Below are 20,212 nucleotides of genomic sequence, written 5' to 3'. Positions count from 1 at the left end.
AATTGGTCAACTTGGCATTGCAAATCAGGCAGTTTGGACGCTGACTCGCATCACTCAACTCAGCTCTATATTTATAGAGCACTTTAAAACACCACACTGTTGTTTTCTTAAGAGGGAATCCAGGGGCAGCAACATGCAATGAAAACAGCAGAGGCCCCAGAATTGAACCCTGTGGAACACATATTTTCCATTCCGTTATACATGCCAATTCATATTGCACATGTTCGGCCGACCACTTGACATATATTGTATGAAGGGATTACAATAATAAATATATCACACGATGTACCATCACAACAGCCAAGTTGACTACGGAGCGCAGCAAATTCCCTGCAACACCGATTGGCCAAGCATTGTAGTGTGATCACCTGCAGCCAATGACAGCCTTTTGAGAAGGGTGGGTGTTTTGACCCTTGGGGTTCGATTGAAACCAGGTTAAGAACCACTGAACTAGTTGAATAATTCCTCACATTATGTGTGGTATATTTTTTAGGCATAACTACGCATTGTAATGGCTGCTTTTCTATTTGTTTGATAATGGACACAATCATGTCTCTTAACTAATTGTCCAGGTGCCTGAATGCATGTACCTACTGCAAGACAAAGCATGCCAGAGGAGACCTGGCCAGCTATCCCATAGAAGAGCTGGTTGAGAGAGCTCGGCAGTCTTTCCAAGGTGAGTTAATAATAATAATACATATGTTTCACATATTTCACATGAATGTTAATTGTTGATTTCAGTCTGCGTGTGGCTCTTCTATCATGCGGGGAAGGTTTTAGTAACACATGTTGATGTTTTTTGTTCTTGCTTTGTGGGCCTATCCAGTTGGCTTGGTTTGATGCCAGATGAACAGCTGCTGTGCCCTGGCATCTGTTCCTTAAGAGTAGACTCCCAGCTTCCCTACTGCACAGCAGGCGTTGGTTCAAAAAGACCCCCAGGCGGGTCAGTCAAGGGCAAATCTATCTATTGACAACGCAGATCCAGTTTTTAGTGCATTTATTCTAAACAATAATTACAATGCCTAGTTACAGAAACTGTAAATATGGAGGCAATCTTACTTTTACTTACTGCTTTTTTTGAAGGCTTACTAAAATTGTGGTATGTAGGATTTTTTTATTTTTTGTCAATATTTGGTCAGAGGTAGAAGATAAGAATGATAACATGTAAGAGACAAGAATTCAAAGTTAAAGCGTTAACTAACTAATTAATCACAAAAAAATAGCTAATTAATCATGTATTAATAATTAATAACTGCAGAAAATCCTCTAGCTGATAGTGGATGGTTACGTTAAAGGTAGCACAGATTTGGTTTGAGCAATAAATATAACTATACACATTAAATTAAAGCATGTAATAAATGTTTGCGTATGACATTCAGAATATTTGTTCATGTCAAACTATTGGGCTCATTTTCCATTTTTAATTATGCAAGTAATTAACTGATTAGAAAAAAGAAGGATGAGTGTGTGCAGTGGATCAAATTTTTTTTGTATATATATATATATATATATATATTTAGCAGAACAGGCAAACTCCATGGAATGGCCGCAGCCCAGATTTGAACTTGAGACCTTTTTGCATCTCAACTACAGTATCCAGAACTCTTTAAAACAACTGCATGCATACCACAGAAGTGCCCGAGGGTGGCCATTCAAGGGCGAACTCACCAGCTGGCGAGGCCTTGGTGTTGGCGTGTGCGTGCACTCATGTAAGATAGAAGCCGCTGCAGGTTGAAGTTCTCATGCCCTTTACACTTTTTGCACAGTTGAGGGGCACACAGCGTTCTGGATAGAGCACTTGTCAATCTCAATTGTCAAATGTTTTCTGCAGTACATTGTAATACATTGTAATGTAACCTGTTCAAGTTTAAGAGGGACACTTGTCGTAAAACATGAAGCGGGAAGTTTAGTTTGGTTGTGAGATATGTTTGAGCGATCCGTTATAACACAGGAAACGTGATAGCAAGTGGCGGTTGTTGTTTTCAAAACACAAAAAGAGGAAGCTGAAGGTTGTGGCCCCACTTAAAAACCAGCGGATGTACCAAAAAACAGATTATTATTATTATTTTGTTTTTAATGAGATGTTTAGGTCCATAACATAAGATGCTCAAGGTGATTTGTGTCCTATAAGTTGTGTTTAAATCTAAACATGAGATTACCCGATAGGATTTACCTTCCTTTCATTCATGTGACTGAAAACAGACTTATTTCCTCGCAACATGATCATTTCACACAAACACACGAGCACACTGGCAAGTGTGATAAGCAGGTTTCTTTTTGGGCATAAATTGCTCCTTAAGCCTTTAGCCATCTATTCAAAATGCTCCCTGTTAGAAATCTCTTTTTGTTAAATATATCATGCACTGCATTTATAAACCGAAGGCCCTTTGTGCAGTTTGGAATTGCATTACTGTTAAATGAAATGGCCCTCTTTTTGCTTGCACTCTCACTCTGTTGCCAATTCGTTTTCTTATCTGAATCAAATAGAAACTAACAAAATAAACCTCACAATTGGATTTGCTATTTGGTGGGGAATAGGGAAAAGTAACCAGCAAGTATGAATGCAAATTTTGATTGGCCAGTCAAGCCAGATTTGGGAATTGATTGGTCTATTTGAAAGGATTTATGGAATCTATTCAAATGTTATTTGATGTACCGTAAATAGGTCTCTTTCCTTCTGGTAGTAACAGTGAGCAAGAAGATAGTATAAGATGGATATGCTACAGGAAATGCGTAGGTTTTTTACAGAATGTGTTATATGTTGAGGTGTCATCACATTAGAAATGTTTTGTGCGGAATCTAATTTGTTTGTAGGTGTCAAAGTCAATCCATATAGCCAAAGTTAATATTTAATTAATTTTGTGCACCTGTGATTGCATTGATAATTCAGGGTGGTAACTGTGTCATATATTACCAAATTCACCCTAATGGTCAAGTGATAAGCATGTAACATTTCTTACCAATTCTTAACAAGTTATATTACATTATTGAGTCCATGGCTCTGTCTCTTTAACCCATGATATAATCAATTGAAATGCACCGTAGTCAAATTTTGGTTGACTTCCGTTAAAAAAAAAAAACCCCAAAATGGTTACTAGACTTTGGAGGATCGTTCAATATTTTGCCCTTTATGGACATTTTGTGATTTGCAATCCGATCAATAACGAAATTGACCGTATTAATGAAATAAAACAATACAGCCGAGCCAACACAATCTTGCTTACTCCGGGCACATGCCATACTCATATTGTGTATGTCTGCATCTGAAAGCTAGTCTATCTTTAGGCTTGTTGCACATCCTTAACCATCCAATCACAAAATAATAGTCTGTGTTAGATTTATGATGACGTGGCGAAAAAAAGTCAGAAAATCATTTTATTTAAGTAAAAAAACAAAAGAAAAACCTTATTTCTTTTGGAATTAGAAAAACTACAGCTAGCAGTTTTCTGTTTCTTAGAAGCCATTATACAGAACAAAAGTAAATAAATTAATTCATTAAATACAGGACTGTACTACAATGTGTGACTCACAGAGCCAATGATGTTTACAGGGCACAAGAAAAAGCATAATTGAGCCTTGTGTGATTCCATACCAAGACTGCTCACTGAAAATGGTGCGTTTGCGGAAGTAAGCTTTTCAGAAAATTTTGTGTAGGCAGAATTGCTTTTCAACCCGGTCATTTGAAACCCAAGGTTTCACTGCATTCATTTCATGTGTCTTTTTATTCACCATTTCAGTCTGAATTAAGTTGATTTGCACCTGTTAACTTTGGTACTGTTTTATTAAGCGTATTGTATAATATTTAATAAAAATACATTAATTTCAAACCAAATAATAGCATTATGTTTTCACAGTGAGCCATTTTTAACAACTCAGCTACTGTTTTTGTGATATAATTTTACAAATACGTAAAAGTGAATTCACATTTGTTGCTTGTTACTTTGGCTGGCGTCTTAGCATTTTAAACTGTCACACCGATGTCCCGACTACAACACGACATGACACTTCGTAAATACAGACACACAGCTATCACTCCTGCATGACACATTACATTAGCGTGTGACATGCATCCTAACAATCACGACACCGCTTATTTTCCAGCTGGTGTTATATTACCAAGATTCGCTAGAGCCCAATATCTTGAACCTTATGTTTGCCATTATCTAAATAGATAAATATTTATGGAGTCAATTTCAGCTGTGTATTGGAAGTTTGATGCATTACATTTTCAACATTTGTTAGTGTAATACTGTGTACCGGTATATCAGTGTGACACAAGCTTTATTCTTGTACATAACTAAGACATATTTTTGATACATTTTAAGCACAATATTTTGACAAGGACATAAAAAAATGGTTTTGATATGAGTGAGTGCGCACTCAACTTGCAATGTAAAAAATCCCATTATTTCACATGGGTACATGGAATTATAAATGTGAACCACTCAAAGGTTTAACAGCCTCCCGGCTTCTGCCGTCCAATGAAAACAAATGTCCTATGTGGCCATGTTTAATCTTCCTTCTTCTGTCATTTCCACATGACTGAATGATCAGTTTCAAAAAGCTGGAACGATACTGTTTATTTCACTGGCATCAGCTGGATGGCATTTGACAGATAGGCTCGGATAGATATGTGGGCAAGCTCACTGCCTAGCTGCAACATCTGTGACAGGTGTCAGCTCCTGTTTACCTCTGCTGCTGCTGTAACATGACACTTGGGCAGGCAGGGCTGCCAAAGTTTGCCAGGAACAATCCTCCACGGGTCAGTGCTTCCACCAGTTTTATTAGTAGAACTGAGTTTTTGATTACTGGAATAAAACACCTGAAGTACATAAATGTTATTTACCCCGTGAGTAGAGCCGGTTATTACAATGCTTTGAGCTGAAGAGTGGCAGATTTATAGCATCGATAACTTTGTTTTTAATAATAGGATGAGCATCCTGAATGCCGATATGTCGTTGTGAACGTTCTGTCAAATGTGTCTTCTATTGATGTGTAGATGACAGATTGGAAAGATTTAAATATTGACGGGGCTGCATTGATTGTATTTGAGTCACCGCCATGTGCCGCCTAATTGAAATAACGTGGAAATCTGCTGCGCTTGCTAAATAAATTCTAGTCTAACTTATTATCCCAGGCTAAAGCTCTCACGGACGAGCTAAAATTGATTTCTGGATAGAAGCTCTTGCAGACTGTGAAGCTGTTATTTTCAAGATGAAAAGTCTCCCCATGTGTGCTCCTCCATGCTCAGACATAGTTTAGGCTCCAGCAAGAGTTTTTCATTATCTGGCTCTTGCGCAGCCACTGAATTCGAAACCACACACTCACGAGTAGAGTTAACATGTATGCCACCGTTAGCATAATTTCTGGACTTCTTTCTTTGCAAATTTTTGCGGCTTAATAGATTCAGAGTTAAGTCAATTGTGCTCCTTGAGGAAATGTTAGATTTTCCCTGTGGAGAAGCTTTATGGTTGCTTATGGTGAGTCCCAGACAAAATGTGGTTAACAATTCAATTTGGAGATTGACATATTAATTGAAAGTTAAGAATTGTGACGAGTTAGTGCATTGATTGTTTATTGAGCCCGGATCCCAATGAGGGATGAACGTTTGCGACGCTAGCGAATGTTGACTTCACGTCAAGGTCCGTCATGATTCGTTCAAGGTTGCAGCGTTTCCTAAACATTCTCAAAACAGTCTTAATGGTTCTTTAAACAGTCATAAAACAGTCTTAACTTATTCACTCCCAGCCATTTTCACTGAAGCAACCCCCTTTGCTCCCGGCTGCCTTACTGGATTTTGACTGATGTTTCAAAGCCAAATCTGTTTAGAACTGTGGGTAGATGAGCTTGTTTGCAACATGGCTCTGGTTGATCTCGTATACTCTGCTGCCAGCTGCTGGCCGTTTTTGTAATACTACTATTGCTTCACCCGTTCTCTGCAGTTCAGAGGCTGTATCAAAGCATTCTGTATTCTCTAGCATAAAACAAACAAACAATACAAAACATATAAATACGTCTTTGGAACGCTTAAAACATTTAAAATAGATCGTATTTATACGTTTTTGGGAGCAAATGAGTAAATTGTCACAAGGAAATGTTGATGTTAAAAATGTATTTGCAACAAAGACTGTTTAGGAAACTATTAGGACTGTTTAGGAAACCACTAATACTGTTAAGGAACCGTTTCGGAAACGTTGCAAACTTGAACGAACCCTGACGTGAAATCAGCATTTGCTAGCGTTGCAAATGTTTGCCCCTCAGTGGAATAACAATGTGCTACTTTACTCTAATCAGCAGAGGCGCTGTTAAGTCTCAACTTTACGTTCTAAAGAGTGTTTTATAGCGGAATGATGACATCATCAATGAGTCAGCTTCGAAACAATATATAATTAAACATCACACATTAAACAGCTTGAGGAATTCATAACATGGTAGATATTACTAAATTACTTGAAGCCCTACTGTATTGAATTAAATTCTTTGCACTTCACCCTATTCCTTAAAAAGTTGTATATTTTGATTGGGACTTTTTTTCTGGCCACTGGGTTATTTGTTTCATCTTATTTATTTTTTAAATTCATTTTATTGTGTGCTCTATGCAAAATTACTTTTATCAGCAAATGTGGAAAAAAAATGCCATTAATTTAATTACATTTTAAGTACATTTGCTGTAGTAGGGATATATATGTCATTTGTTTAAAAACAATGTCTGTCATTGTTTTTTGGGGAACATTTTATGTATCATAAGTAGCTACTAATGGTTTCGGCACTTGGTATTGGTCTAAAAAAAGTGGTATTGAACATCCCTAGCATTAATAATACGATAGTTTTATGTCCTGAATTTCTGTTGTATGTGTGAAGCCACATCCATCCACAGCAACTCAATCCAACCCTAACTTAGTTTTAAAACTTTATGTCCCTTGACTAGTCAAACTGTCCTCACAATGGGCTTTGCATCCAAACATTTGTCCCGACCATGATAGAAAGCCACTCACACTTTCCCCAGGCACTCTCTTGAGGCCCGATTTGGACAACACGCCTGCTGTCTCACCTCTATCGCCGCTCATTATGCATGGCCATGGTTCTTAATGTGTGTGCGTGTAGTCAGTGGATTGTTAGTGCAGGAGCAAGGTGACATTTATTTTCTATTCCTTTAATTTTGTTTACAGTTCCAGCTTAAAGTTCAGCTAATGTATCCTCGTTTTTTATTTTTTATTTGTTTCTCTCTTGATTCTTCTTTAACCTTTCAATCGGACAAAAATGCAGCAGAGGGTGGTGTTTGCGCGTGTGTCTGTGTGCGTGTGCCCGTGTTCGTGTGCGCATGTACCGTGTTGTTCTGTGATTAAGTGCCAAGCTGGCCTGGCAGCAGAGAGCAGTGAATAGGGGGCCCCTTTCACACAAAGAGAGCAAGGGATCGAGACAGCAACGCACACTCTGGCCCATGCCAGACTGCAGGCCACCAACTGCACACCTGGCATGCTACTATTATGTCACCAGTGTGTGCTTGTGTGTACGTGTGCGTGCGCGTGCTATTGTGTGAGTGGAGCAGACGCCATCTGCTCTGTCCTCTGTGAACTTGTGTCCACACTTTTTTCCTCTGTCCTTCTTCAACAGTCAATGGGCAGCATTACATCATGTTGTCTCGATTTAACGATCCATTTTCTTTTAAATGACAACTTTAATTGCTAATTTTTCTATTTAAATGTGCCACTATAGTGTATTTTTAGTAGTAAAGCTCCCTTGCAATTTTCTCAGCTCTTTTAAATTTAATCTTTTCTGCCAATTTTTGGAGCTGTGTACTGCTACTCAACGGTCCCGTCTTATAACAAGGGTGTTTACATTGAGGCTGACTGCTCAGTGGGGGAGGGGAGAGCAGTTGCCTGTTCAGTCAATAGGTGGCAGTGCAACACTTATGTTTAAGACCAGACCATGTGCCGCTCACCCACTGAACTTGTTATTGTCTGTAAGGCCTTGTGCCTGTTAAAATGTTTAATGCCGCTCAATTTTCTGACTCATATTTGGCTCTCCCCCCATGATAACACTGTCATTATGTGTGTGTGTTTGTCTGCATTTCCAATTCTCAAAATGTTAAGCACACAATTGTGTTGAGGTTTATATGGTATATCAACTTACTTTATTTCGTTATTGTCAGTTAAAGCCCCAAATGGATTAAAAATAATAGATATTACCTTCCTCGTTCTTGAAAGATTGAGTTTTGGATGTACACAGAAAAAAAAAAAAGCATCTCAGATTAATGTACATTTTTGGAAAAGTAAACATTTCCAGATGATTGCATCACAACGATGATGATGTGCGGGTCATAATTAGTTTGTTACCTCATCTCTATCAATTGGAGCGTAAGTTCATGCTTATCTTGCGTCACATGATCAATAAATGTGTAAAAAAAGAAAATAAGAAAAAAAAAGAAAATAAAAGGTCCCCTTAGTCATTTAAAGGTTGTAGTACTCCACTGAATTCTGCAATAACATTCATGACTTCTTTATTTCATGGCACCATTTATTTCCCTCTCCTTTTCCTGTTTTTCCTGCTTGCCAGCAGGTCTTTTTACACCGTGTCAGTCTTTCACACTTTATTCCCTTCATATCACAAGATCACTGATGTAATTTAATCTTGAACTTGGAGTTTTATTCTTTTTTCACCTTCACGTTTTCATTTTTTTCCCTCATGACATGGTTTTATGTCCTCGGGCAGCATCAGGAAGCTTTTGCACTCTGCCCTGACTGGTTGGTAGCCTGTCACTCTTTTATTGAAGATAAGAGACTACACGACTACAAGGTTGTTTCCATAAGCTCACTGAGTCACACATTATTGAAAAAAATGTACAAATGGCTCAAGTCCTCAACTTTGTGTGTGCTTTGAAGTTGAGACCTGGATCTTGGCAGTCTGAAGAAGGAGAGATTAATTGGGCTGTTTAATCTGCACAAGCCGTTGTTTGAACCCTTTCAGCCTTTTGGTCGTGTGTCACCAAACAAAATCCTGATTGATGTCGGAGACGTCTCCTCTGTGGCACATATCTGTCCTTTGGTTTTCTTCAAATGCTTCAGATCAGAGAAGGTAGATGACATAAACGTTCATCTCCAGTGATTCACACAGTTGAATTATCTTAAGTTTGTTTGTGTAAAAAAAATTTTTTTATCACACTTTATCGCCGTCAAAGTTGAAGCCTTTTAAAGATGTCGTCATTCTATAAGCAATCCACTGAAATTTGGGCTAGAAACCACTCACATCTCTAAACCCTGAAACGTCGAGATGCTACTCTGATTATTGCTTACTGTCAAGATGTCCTTGAGCAAGGCATTATGCCCAGCCTCCAGCTCAAAAGCTGCTGCCTCTTCAACTTTGAAATATCTCCTGATTAATGAAACGGAGTCTATTTTTATGTACGTGCTTAGAATTCCCTCATCCTGACTTCTGACACACCCACATCCCCAACCTGGGAATGAGTTTTCAAACACCAAAGAAGAGGTGTGATTTACTGACATCCCAGACTGCTTGGAAATCCCGGAGGCCGGCACTTTTCCTGAGTCTTGTGAATGTCATTGAAATCCAGGAGGGGGGGGGGGTTGGGGGGTGGGGGGACGTAGTTAACGTCAATTAACGTTTTTGCCGGTATTCATTGGGATTTTAGTATACGTCATTAAACGTTTTTGGCGGTAAAAGAGTTCATTAAAAAAAAAAATTGTGTTGTCAACATAGTTAACAGGACCCTCACACCAAAAGACAACTTTCTACATGTGAAAAGCTGAAGTGTTGAGAATAGAACAATAGTGAACAGTGGCTGGGCACTGTTTCATGTTCTTCCAAAATGTTTGTGACAACAAAATTCAGATAATGTGGTTTTGCTCAATTGACATATTATGCAACTGTCGCACTTTGGCGACGTTTGTATTTTTCCTGCCTGCATCCATTGTGTCACTTTACTCCCGCATTACACGTTCCTCACGTGTTTTGGGTTTCTTTTTGGCCCTCTGCGTCGTCGTCCCTGTTGGTCATTACAGCCTCCCCTTTTGATCCTCCCTTACTATTCTTTCTCTGTAGTATCCTCAACTATCTGTTTTGATTCAAATCACACCATTTGTTTGCAGTGCCTGCTGTGTTTGATCAACAAGTGAACATTGTGTGATCATTCTGTCTTGCCTCTGATACTCTGCCACAACTGGCTTATCTGCATTGAAACAGAACGATAAAAACGGTACTTTTGAACTCAGCACATTCCTTCATCAGCAATTCCCATATTGCAACATGAATAAGAGGTGCCAGAAGCAGAATGATGATATTACCGTTATGGGAATTAGAAATTATTTCTGTAAAAGAACTTAAGTGTAATGCAATTGTGTTATTGCACATACAGTAAATCAGTAGTGTTGTTAGGCTTGGAGTTAAGATTTCTTTGATAAAATATACTGTAATTAGATTTTCTAGTTTAAAAAACACAGGAGAGGGCTATTTACACACTTTTGACATCTGTAAAAATCTCGATATGAACCTCACAATATGATAATTATCACGGTATTGTGAGGAAGTTGGTGATAAACTGTCAAAAAAGAAAAGGAAAGTGATGCACGATGCTCTTTAAAAACTCACAATATTGTGTTTTTGTACATGATAACAGCAGTGACAGATAATTAGGCTTGGCCAGTCATTTTATTGTCATGTGCTCCTTCTGGCTGGGCGGCACAAAGTTTCATGGAATATGTAGTTCAGAACGCTGTGTTCGGCTGAAGAGGGCTAAAAGTACTGGAATGTTGTTTTGACGAAGATGTTGAAAAATATTTGCTGGCATGACTGATCAATGGGAGTAATAACCACTGCAGTATGTCCCGTAAGAACATATGTTTGTCCATGTGAGCAATAACTAGACCAGCATGTAAATGTCTTGTCTATACAATACTTATCAACTGAGGTCAGAATTATACATATAGTTGAAGTAGTACAGGTAACATTATCTTCAATGTACATAAAAGTCCTACGATCACTAATAACACTTGATATCGAGGCACTTATTTTTTTAATGCATGCACACATTGTGAAACAAGGTAATTTGTGGAGGAAATCAAATGTCTTAGGTTCCCCTTCATCTGGCGATGAGTGTGGGTCTTTTAAAGTAGGTGGCCAAAACATGCCTAACTAAAATTGAACTGCACTAATAAACTAACTAAAAGAGGGTGCTGGAACTGCACAAATGGAAAACAACCTGGCATTTTTATTATTGATATTATTATTTAATATTTATTTTAATTATTATCATATTTGTCTTACGGTAAAGCTGCGGCTTAGCTATAAATGTCCTGCTGAATAATAATAGTTTTTTTTTTTATATGCAAACTTGTCCTATAATATTATGTGATGTAGTTACACTGATGTCTTCCAGCATTTCAAAGAAATGACTTTGGTCTCGGGGTCACTACCACACACTGGTCCCCCTGTGAGTGTGTATGCATTCTTGCGTGTTTGTGTGTGCCCTCCCCATGATGCATATTTTGGTATCAACGAGGGGTTTTTCACACTCCCTGCAGGGATCAGTTCTCACAGAGCGGGCCACCCATGGCCACAGCCCCGAGCCCCTAGTGGTGGGTGACACGAATGGACTACGGGGGGTGGGAGACCACTTCTTGCACTCACTCATACCCGCAAAGACATTTGCTCAGAGAAATGTTAGGAAATGCTACAAAGTGCTAGCTGTTGTATACAGCATGTCCTCCAGTAATGTTCTGTTCCACTCTTTTAACTTTGCTGCTGTCTTTGGCTGCTTCAGGTTGCAAATGGCTTCATTGCCCTTGCCTTGCTTTTAAAATAATTGTGTTCCACCACTCAAGTGAATCAACATGAAGAAATGAATGTTTTACTGAATTTGGTCAAAGTTGCAGTGTGACTGAAATAAGACAATCTTATAGGAGGCATCATTATTTGACAGATGGTGTTTGTATCTTAAGATTTTGTCATCATTTTCCAATCACATATCATGGAAATGTTGCATAAAATATTAAGAAATTGGCATACCATTCCAACAAAATGTTATTGTTGAGGTTCCTTTTTATACTTAGATTTAGTATGCAAGATTTATGTGGTTCATGAAAGGCAGTATCATTCATAGCTGACACGCTTTCTCGGTTGTCAGTTTTATGATTTTTTTCAAAGTACTTTTTCATGGCAATACCTGGGTCCAATGAGAAGGATTACATTACATCACATTTCAGACATGCAAAGAAAAGTAATTTTATCTTGCCGTTGACAGAACAAAAAAAAGGAAATAAAAGGAAGTACATTAAAAAGTCAAAATGTGTAAAAAAAAAAAAATAGGAAGAAACAAGTGATCATTCATTGAAAATGGGAAATATTAAGAGGGTGTTTATGTATGTTCTTCATTGAAAGAATATTCCAGGGCATGTCTGTACATGTCTTTGCATGTTAGGACGTGAATCTGTGTCAGCCTGCAGTCTGGTCATCTTGTGCTGAAGTATGTGTTGCTATGTTGCTAGTTACATTTTTGAGGAAACATAATTTTAATTTTGTGTAGACGTTGGTGTATGTTATTTATTTATTTATTTTTCATTAGTAGCTTTTATTTTACTGTATTTGCATCCCGATACACAATTCAACATATAGACCAGTGGTTCTTAACTTTGTTGTAAAAAAATGAACAGTGATAGTAACCTTTTCATTAAATCTGTCTCTCTTTACCTTGGATTCAGAAAGTATTGTGTTATTTTATTCCCCATCTCCATGCATCTTAAGAAAGTATTCCTTTAGTTTTGTTAGATAGTTAGCTGTGCTGGACTAGAATTGCTCAACTTGGCATTGAAAATCATTCAATTAGGACGCTGACTCCATCACTCAACTCAACAACAACGACGACGACCGTTTTCTGAAGATGGAACCCAGGGGCAGCAGATACATTGAAAACACAGAGGCCCCAGAAATGAGCCCTGTGGAACACCACACGTCCTGTTACACATGTGAATACATATTGCACATATTCCACTTTTGTTTTGATACATGCACCCCATATCATAACAAAACATTTGAGTCGGTGTGTGTCTTGACCTCCACAGAACCCCTGAGACTGACTCACCGGGGTTCGATTGAACCCAGGTTAAGAACCACTGATACAGACTGAAAAATAAGTAACAAGTTTAGTTTAAAATCTTTTGTTTGAATAACTGCAGCGATCCAATTGACCAATTGACGTCACCCAACTAAATGAAAATGCTCTTTTCAGTTTTGTTTTGGGTGCTTGCCCCATTTAGTCTCTGCTTTAGCAGATAAAATGGATGCAGAATGAAGGATCTCCCAATCACTGCGGTTGCATCCTTCTTTAAACAAAATAATTCTGTGGACCTCTGAGTTCCTTTGATGGCAACCATCATCAATGAAGATTAACAAGCCTGTCCCAAAAGAAGCCATGCAACCCCAAGTCATGACATTTCCTCCAGGTTTGCAGATGAGCTTGCATGATTGCAACCATTAGCAGATCCTTTTTCTCAAAGCCTCAACCTTTCCATCACTTTGGTAAATGTTCATCTTTGATTTTTCATCAGTCAAAATTTCACCTCTAATTTTGTAACGGGCAGCTCTGTAGCATGGCTTTCATACAACAGTCAAAATGTTTCTTGGCCAAATGCTTCAGTTCCCTGATCTGTCTATTCAGCTTCTGTTAGTACATCCGCAGTTTCTTACATCGTCAGGATGAGTGGTCAAGTTTTCTCTCAGCTTCACAATTGCTTATTTTTTGTGTGAAATATTTGATATTTATATCATTTGTTCCAATTGTAGCTTCTTATACTTTTAACACGGTAATGTGAACACAAATTGGTGTAAATTACAACACTGTATGTCTAAGGGAGGCCAACAATTAAAATCACACGCTGCAAATTGTTCTCGTCATTTTTGTGTAATTCTGCTGCCTGCTTGTTTATGCTTTTGCATTTGCGACTTTTGCTGACATGCCTGGCTTGCTCTCACCCACCAGTAAATGTCACTTCAGGTTTTCGGCTGAAGAAGCCGTTGAGTGTTTCTGCCTGACAAGATGGCCTCTCCTGGCATCTGTCATGCTGGAGAAAAGCCTTCTCTTTGATTCCCTCTGACCCCCATTGCGCGTGTGGGTTCGGGGCAAAACTCTCCCATGTTGATGAAGTGTGTGTATGTTTGTGTGTGCGTGTGCGCTCTGTAGTTGTTGCCTCCACGTGGAGATCCCTCACAAATACCTCCTCATATAAATACATAGTATTATTACTTTGTTATGGTTCCAGCAGTTCATTGCACAATCAAGAAACATGCCAGTTGTCAATCATTAGCTGACTTGTGGTGGTATTGAGGTTTGGGATGGTGGAGTTGTGAGCAGACCACTATTGTTGTTATTGCTGTAATTACTGTTGTTGACTCGGCTGTTGTGCCCATGGTTCTCTTATTTTTTTCCCCCAGCTGCTCAACCCCTCTATCTTGTTTTCCCTTTCTTTATCTACAGTCTGTCCCTTCACTCTGTTTTTGTATCTCAAACCAAGGCAGACGGTTGCCCCACAGATCCTGGGCTCTTTTCGAGGAGGGAGAGTTTTTTCTTGCATTTGTCGCCAAGTGCTTGCTCTTGCGGGGTTCTGTTGATTTTCTTATATTCATGTATCTATGCAGTATAACATATGAGGAGGGTTGTTCTTGACCTGCTAAAGCTCGTATCCCACTGACGCTAGCAAATGTTGATTTTACATCACGCTTCGCTCAAGGTTGCAGTGTTTCCTAAACATTTTTTAACGTTCTCTAAACAGTTTTAATGTTTTTTCTTGTCGCAAGGGAATTTCACACTTCAAAATTTCCTTGCATCAAGAAAACCATTAAAACTCTTAACAACCTTAACTTAATGACTTTGATTGCACCCAGATGAACCGTGAAGAGAACGCACATTTGCTAACTTTGCCAACTTATTTGGGAAAGGGTTTTTTTTGTTCATCAAATGACCTGGATTAACCTACTAAAATCCTTTTTGGGAAAGAACAGATAAATTATCTCTCTTCAATGGACTTGCAAAATTGACTGAAACACTACCTTGACTGTAGTCCCTTAAGAAACTCTAAAAATCAATAGCTTTGCCTTGTACTCACAGGTGTTAAAATTTTCTTTTTAAATACGTTATATTGAATATCGCTGTTTAGAACTAGATATATAGCATTGCGACTTTTTAGACACAGCGGCAGCACTGTAAATGTAGACTTTGCAGTTATTGTTATTGGGTATGACATACATACCCACATATGATCATTTTCACCAGAAATGTTTGAGTACCTATATCTTTGCTTACTTTTTTTTTTTTGAACATTCAGATCCATTTACCCTGCGCCAAATATTTGCGGTTTCACTTGCAAAATCAGCTTCGTCGTCTTTGTCATGGCTCTGCTCTGTGTGGTGTTTTTTTTTCTTCCCCCCAGTCTCTGATTGAGCAGAGGGGCGTGTCCTCCTGCGCCACAACTGTTTCCTATTGCTAATCAATGCTTTATAAGGACCAGAACTGCCGGCACTCCCGTCGGAGTATTGACCATGTTACGTCGTCGTCCAAGTGCATTATTCAGATCTTGTATTTCCTATTTATGTTCTAGTTTTCGTTCTTCTTTTCCAGTTTTTACGCAAGTCCTTTTGATCCGTAGTTTTAAGTTATTGTCTTCTCGGCTTTCTGCCTGAGTGTTTTGGTATCCACGCGTTGTCCTTTTTCTCCATAATTTTTGTTTCTTCAGCTTTACGCTTGAGTGATTAATCTCCACGTGTAGTTTTTCCCACGTCACCTTTATTTTCCTCCGCTTTGTGTAGCTCGTTTGTATTTGTTATTCAGTTTATTCGCGTTGTGCGGTTTTATAGTCCTTAGGTGTATTTTTGTTACTTTCTTTCCTTGCAACTTTTGTCAATAGTTTTTTTCTTGGCTTTGTCCAGTGCTTTGTGTTGATACTCCCCATAGTGTAAGAATAAATTTCTCAATCATATCCTTTGTGTCTCTGCGTTTGTAGGATCCACTATCTGGTTTACCCGGAAATCATTACAGTCTTAAGTCATTCACTTAAGCCATTTTCACTGAAGCAACCCCTTTCGCTCCCGGCTATTTTACTGGATTTTGCAAGGCCCACAGAATATTGTGTTCTATTGTCAGAAGAACATGGAACCTACCAAAAGAAAGATTATCGTCTCTTCTTTCATCAGAGAAAAATAATATTTCTATCTGTTTCCGTTTTGCAGCAATTAGCATTAGAATATAGCTAAGTTTCTTCATTATTCACAAATCTGTTTAAAACTGTGGGGAAAACAGCTTGTTGCAACATGGCCCTGGTTGATCTCTAATACTCTGCTGCCACCTGCTGGCCGTTTTTGTAATAACTACCATTGCTTCAACTGTTCTCTGCAGTTCAGAGGCTGCATCAAAGTATGCTCTAGCAATAAAAAAACATTAAATAAACGTTGAGACAGTGGTAATATTTAAAATAGAACGTATTTATACATTTTTAAAAGCAAATGAGTTAACGTACAGCAAAAAGAGCAGTTTATCATGTGTTCAGTTAAAAATGTTATTGAAGTTAGACAGGTGAAGAATTACATTTGGAAAGCTTTTTATTTTTTTCTATTCAGGCAAACTTTGCTCTTCTGTTTTCATTTTCTTTTTGTGTGCTTCTGATCATACTTTTTCTAGCAATATTAAACTTGTGCGTCAAACCACATTCATTAAGTCATTAGCCCTGGGCAATAATACAGAATATTGTGCACGCTTAAATAAAAATATTAACATTTACATAACAATTATTGTATTTACATGATTAAAACTATGCAAATATCATATAACATATGCACACTGTTGTCTGCAGTTTAAAAACATATATAATTTCATGGAATTTTCCAAATTCAGCTGTACAAGCTACAGTTACATATTATGTTGTAGTCACAAATTTGCAAAGAAACCCACAAAAGGTTGCAAGTGAAGTTCATCAGGGTTTGCTGCAGTAACTCATTTTACACACTCGCAAACACACACACACACGCTGGCTAAGCGAATTAACAAACACAAACATGATGCCTGCCGGTGGGTCATGAATATATTAGCATAAATACTGACCAGACGTATTATTATTTATCAAATTAGTCCCTGTACAAGCTCACAGGCCAATGCGCACACACACCCTTACACAATATGAAGAGAAATTAGGTCGACAGCCTTGAATTAAAGTTAAACCTTATTACGTCTGATTAATCATAATAGCGTGCTTGTGTGTGCGTACGTGTGTGTGCGCACGTGCATGTGTCTGTTGCCTTGACTTCTTTGACAGCAGATATGAACTATTACCACCTCAATGGCTTTTTAATAGGAAGTAATTTCCATATGTTATGTGAGTGTGGGTGTGTGTGCGCGGCGCTCGCAGTGCCTTCCTGTTCTCCGAGCTCTGTGAAGCGAGATGTGATCTGCCCCCTACAGCTTCCTTTGACTCTTAGACCCTCTGACACTCGCCGCGTCTCAGCCACTCCGTCTTCTAATCCATGCGCCCCGTCGACATTCGTCCTCCCCTTGGCTTCAACTTATGCGCTTTTAATGACGCATTGTACATGTTCATTATCATGATAGACTGACATCGGGGTCAAGTATGGATGAATCCTGTTTGATGGATAACCCTTTCTATGAACTTTGGGAATTCATAGTTATGTGCTACAATAGAAAAGAATGACTTTGTTGAAGTGTTTCAATTAGCCCTGATAAAATGGTTATTAAGTCTTTTTTTTTCTTTTCTCGTTACTAACTCATTTACTCCCAGACATTTTCACTGAAGTAACCCCCTTCGCTCCCGGCTGTTTTACTGGATTTTGCAAGGCCCACAGAATATTTTGTTCTATTGCGATAAAAACTTGGAACCGAGCAAAAGAAAGATTAGTCTTTTCTTTTATCAGGCAAAAAAAATATATTTCTATCTGTTTCCGTTATGCAGCAATTAGCATTAGAATATAGCTAAGCTTCATCATTATTCACAAATCTGTTTAAAACAGTGGGGGAAAGAGCTTGTTGCAACATGGCCCTGGTTGATCTCTTATACTGTGCTGCTACCATTGCTTTATGCATTCTCTTTAGTTCAGAGGCTGCATCAAAGCCTTCTGTATGCTCTAGCATAAAAAAAACCCATAAAGAATGTATAAATACATCTTTGGGAGCATGGTAAAATTGAAAGTAGAACCTATTTATATGTTTTTGGGGGCAAATGAGTTAAAAACAGAAAATGTGCCCTTCAGCAAGGCTCTGAACCTCCCCTAGACTCAACTGCGTTTGTGCTCCCAGCCACTCTGTCATTTTGGCTGGCATTCCTGCATGTGTTTCTGAGTGGTATGCAACAAAAATATACAGCGGTGTAAGTATGCTGAATAGTGTCTCTGGCACGCACGCACACACACACACACAGAGTGCATACAGTGGAACTTCTAAATCTGAATATCTGTCAGGGTCTCCAATTAATTATGCACCAACAGTTGCATCAATCGACATCTTGCATGATGTCACGTTAGACAATAAATTTCGTGACAAAGTCTTAGCGAGCCTCAAAGGATAAGATATGAACTGCCCCGAGTGTAAATGCTTTTAAATACAGGTTAGATTACCAAATGATCCCCGAGGGCAAGCCCCTGCTGCTGCTCAACACTCCCTCAGTGGATGGGTCAAATGTGGAGAACAAATTTCCCCCCACTTAGATGGGCGTGACAATCAGTGGTACTTTGTAGGTAGGTGTTGTAACTTTGCATGTGTGACGCACATTGAGTTGCTGTGTGTATAAATTGTATATAAATAAAGCTGCCTTGCCTTGCTCAATGGAACAACTTTATGATGTATTTGTAATACATACCAAAACAATTGGTACATTGTGGTAGGCTTGTTATAATAATAATAATAATAATAATAATGCATCGGATTTATATAGCACTTTTCTAGACACATGGATGCATTATTCATGCACTCACACATTCACATTGTGGTGGCGGTAAACTACTTAAGTAGCCACAGCTACCCTGGGGCAGGCTGACGGAAGCGTGGCTGCCAGTGTGCGCCTACGGCCCCGCCGACCACCACCAAACATTCACACCTTCCATACACCAGTGCGAGTAGCACTGGAGGCAACGTGTGTGAAGTGTCTTGCCCAAGGACACAACAACACACGACTTGGGGAGAGCGGGGATCGAACAGCCGACCTCTCTACACCCTGAGCCACGGCCGCCACGTTATACTGAAGCTACTATAGCCAGACTTTCAAGAAATAGTACTTTATTTGCTCTTGCATTTTATGGAAAATGAGTTAAAGGTGCGCATGGAGAAATCTACAATTTCAAAGGAGGCTTTGGTCTTGGTTTTTGTGGTCTATTAAATAGGCGGAAGTAAAAGAGCATCTGCCACTGCATGTAAAAGGTGAAAATGTTTCGACCCCATTTATGAACCTCACTTTGTGCGCTTTCGTTTTTCCTTGAAAGGGCCTTTCCCAAACCGCACAACGTCGTCTCTTGCCTATGTGTTCATCTTCATAGTGTCTTTTCTCGATTATGAAATAAATAATTTGTATACATTCTACCCGTACTCCCGTCATTCCGTAACGAGGCACCCATTTGTTAATGTGTTTGTTTGACTAGTTCTTCAAAAAGCATTTTAAATTTGAACAAACTTGCGATACCAAGTGCAATTTTTTTTTATTCCATCTGTTTTCACACAAATTTTGATGAAACATCGATGAAGGTTGATGAGCAATTTACTCTGTCCACCAGTTCACCATTCCCCCACTTGCGAGTTCACAGGAAATCCTCGTAGCTTGCAGCACTGCTATGATGTCAAGGGCCGTACTTGTCCCTACAGATCCACTTCCCTCTTATGTAGCCGTCCATCTGCTTGGGAAACTTCACAAGATACTTCTGTCTTGACACACGCACAGAAAAAAAGATGAAAGAGAGGATGTAACATATCTTCCAATCGACCCTATACATTCATATACACACCCGCAAATATAAACATTTATACCAGCAGTCACACACTGACACACATGCACAAGCGCAGTACTCTGAGCCCCTCTGCCAATTACTTCAGATATATCCATACAATATGTCTGACCCATATATTATATGGCACATTTTCCCTTCACATACATTGCACGCAACGAGCATGCTCACAAACACACCAGCTGAAGCTTTGATGTATCCCGGCACTTTA

The 20,212-nt window shown here is 38.8% G+C and overlaps 1 protein-coding gene across 1 annotated transcript in view; it reads left to right on the top strand.

Annotated features, from left to right (window-relative positions):
- Positions 1–20,212, top strand: part of cdkal1 (CDK5 regulatory subunit associated protein 1-like 1) — a 225,274-nt gene that overhangs the window by 100,454 nt on the left and 104,608 nt on the right. Inside the window, exon 8 of the mRNA XM_086079570.1 lies at positions 573–676. Within this exon, the coding sequence (XP_085935696.1) occupies positions 573–676 (104 nt within the window). The remainder of the gene's footprint in view (positions 1–572; positions 677–20,212) is intronic.

This window comes from Leptonotus elevatus, chromosome 6 (genome assembly GCF_054856555.1).
Source record: "Leptonotus elevatus isolate MCC_2025b chromosome 6, RoL_Lele_1.0, whole genome shotgun sequence".
Taxonomy (NCBI): domain Eukaryota; kingdom Metazoa; phylum Chordata; class Actinopteri; order Syngnathiformes; family Syngnathidae; genus Leptonotus; species Leptonotus elevatus.
Note: the sequence above shows the minus strand (reverse complement) of the source record. Positions and strands in the feature narration are given on the sequence as shown.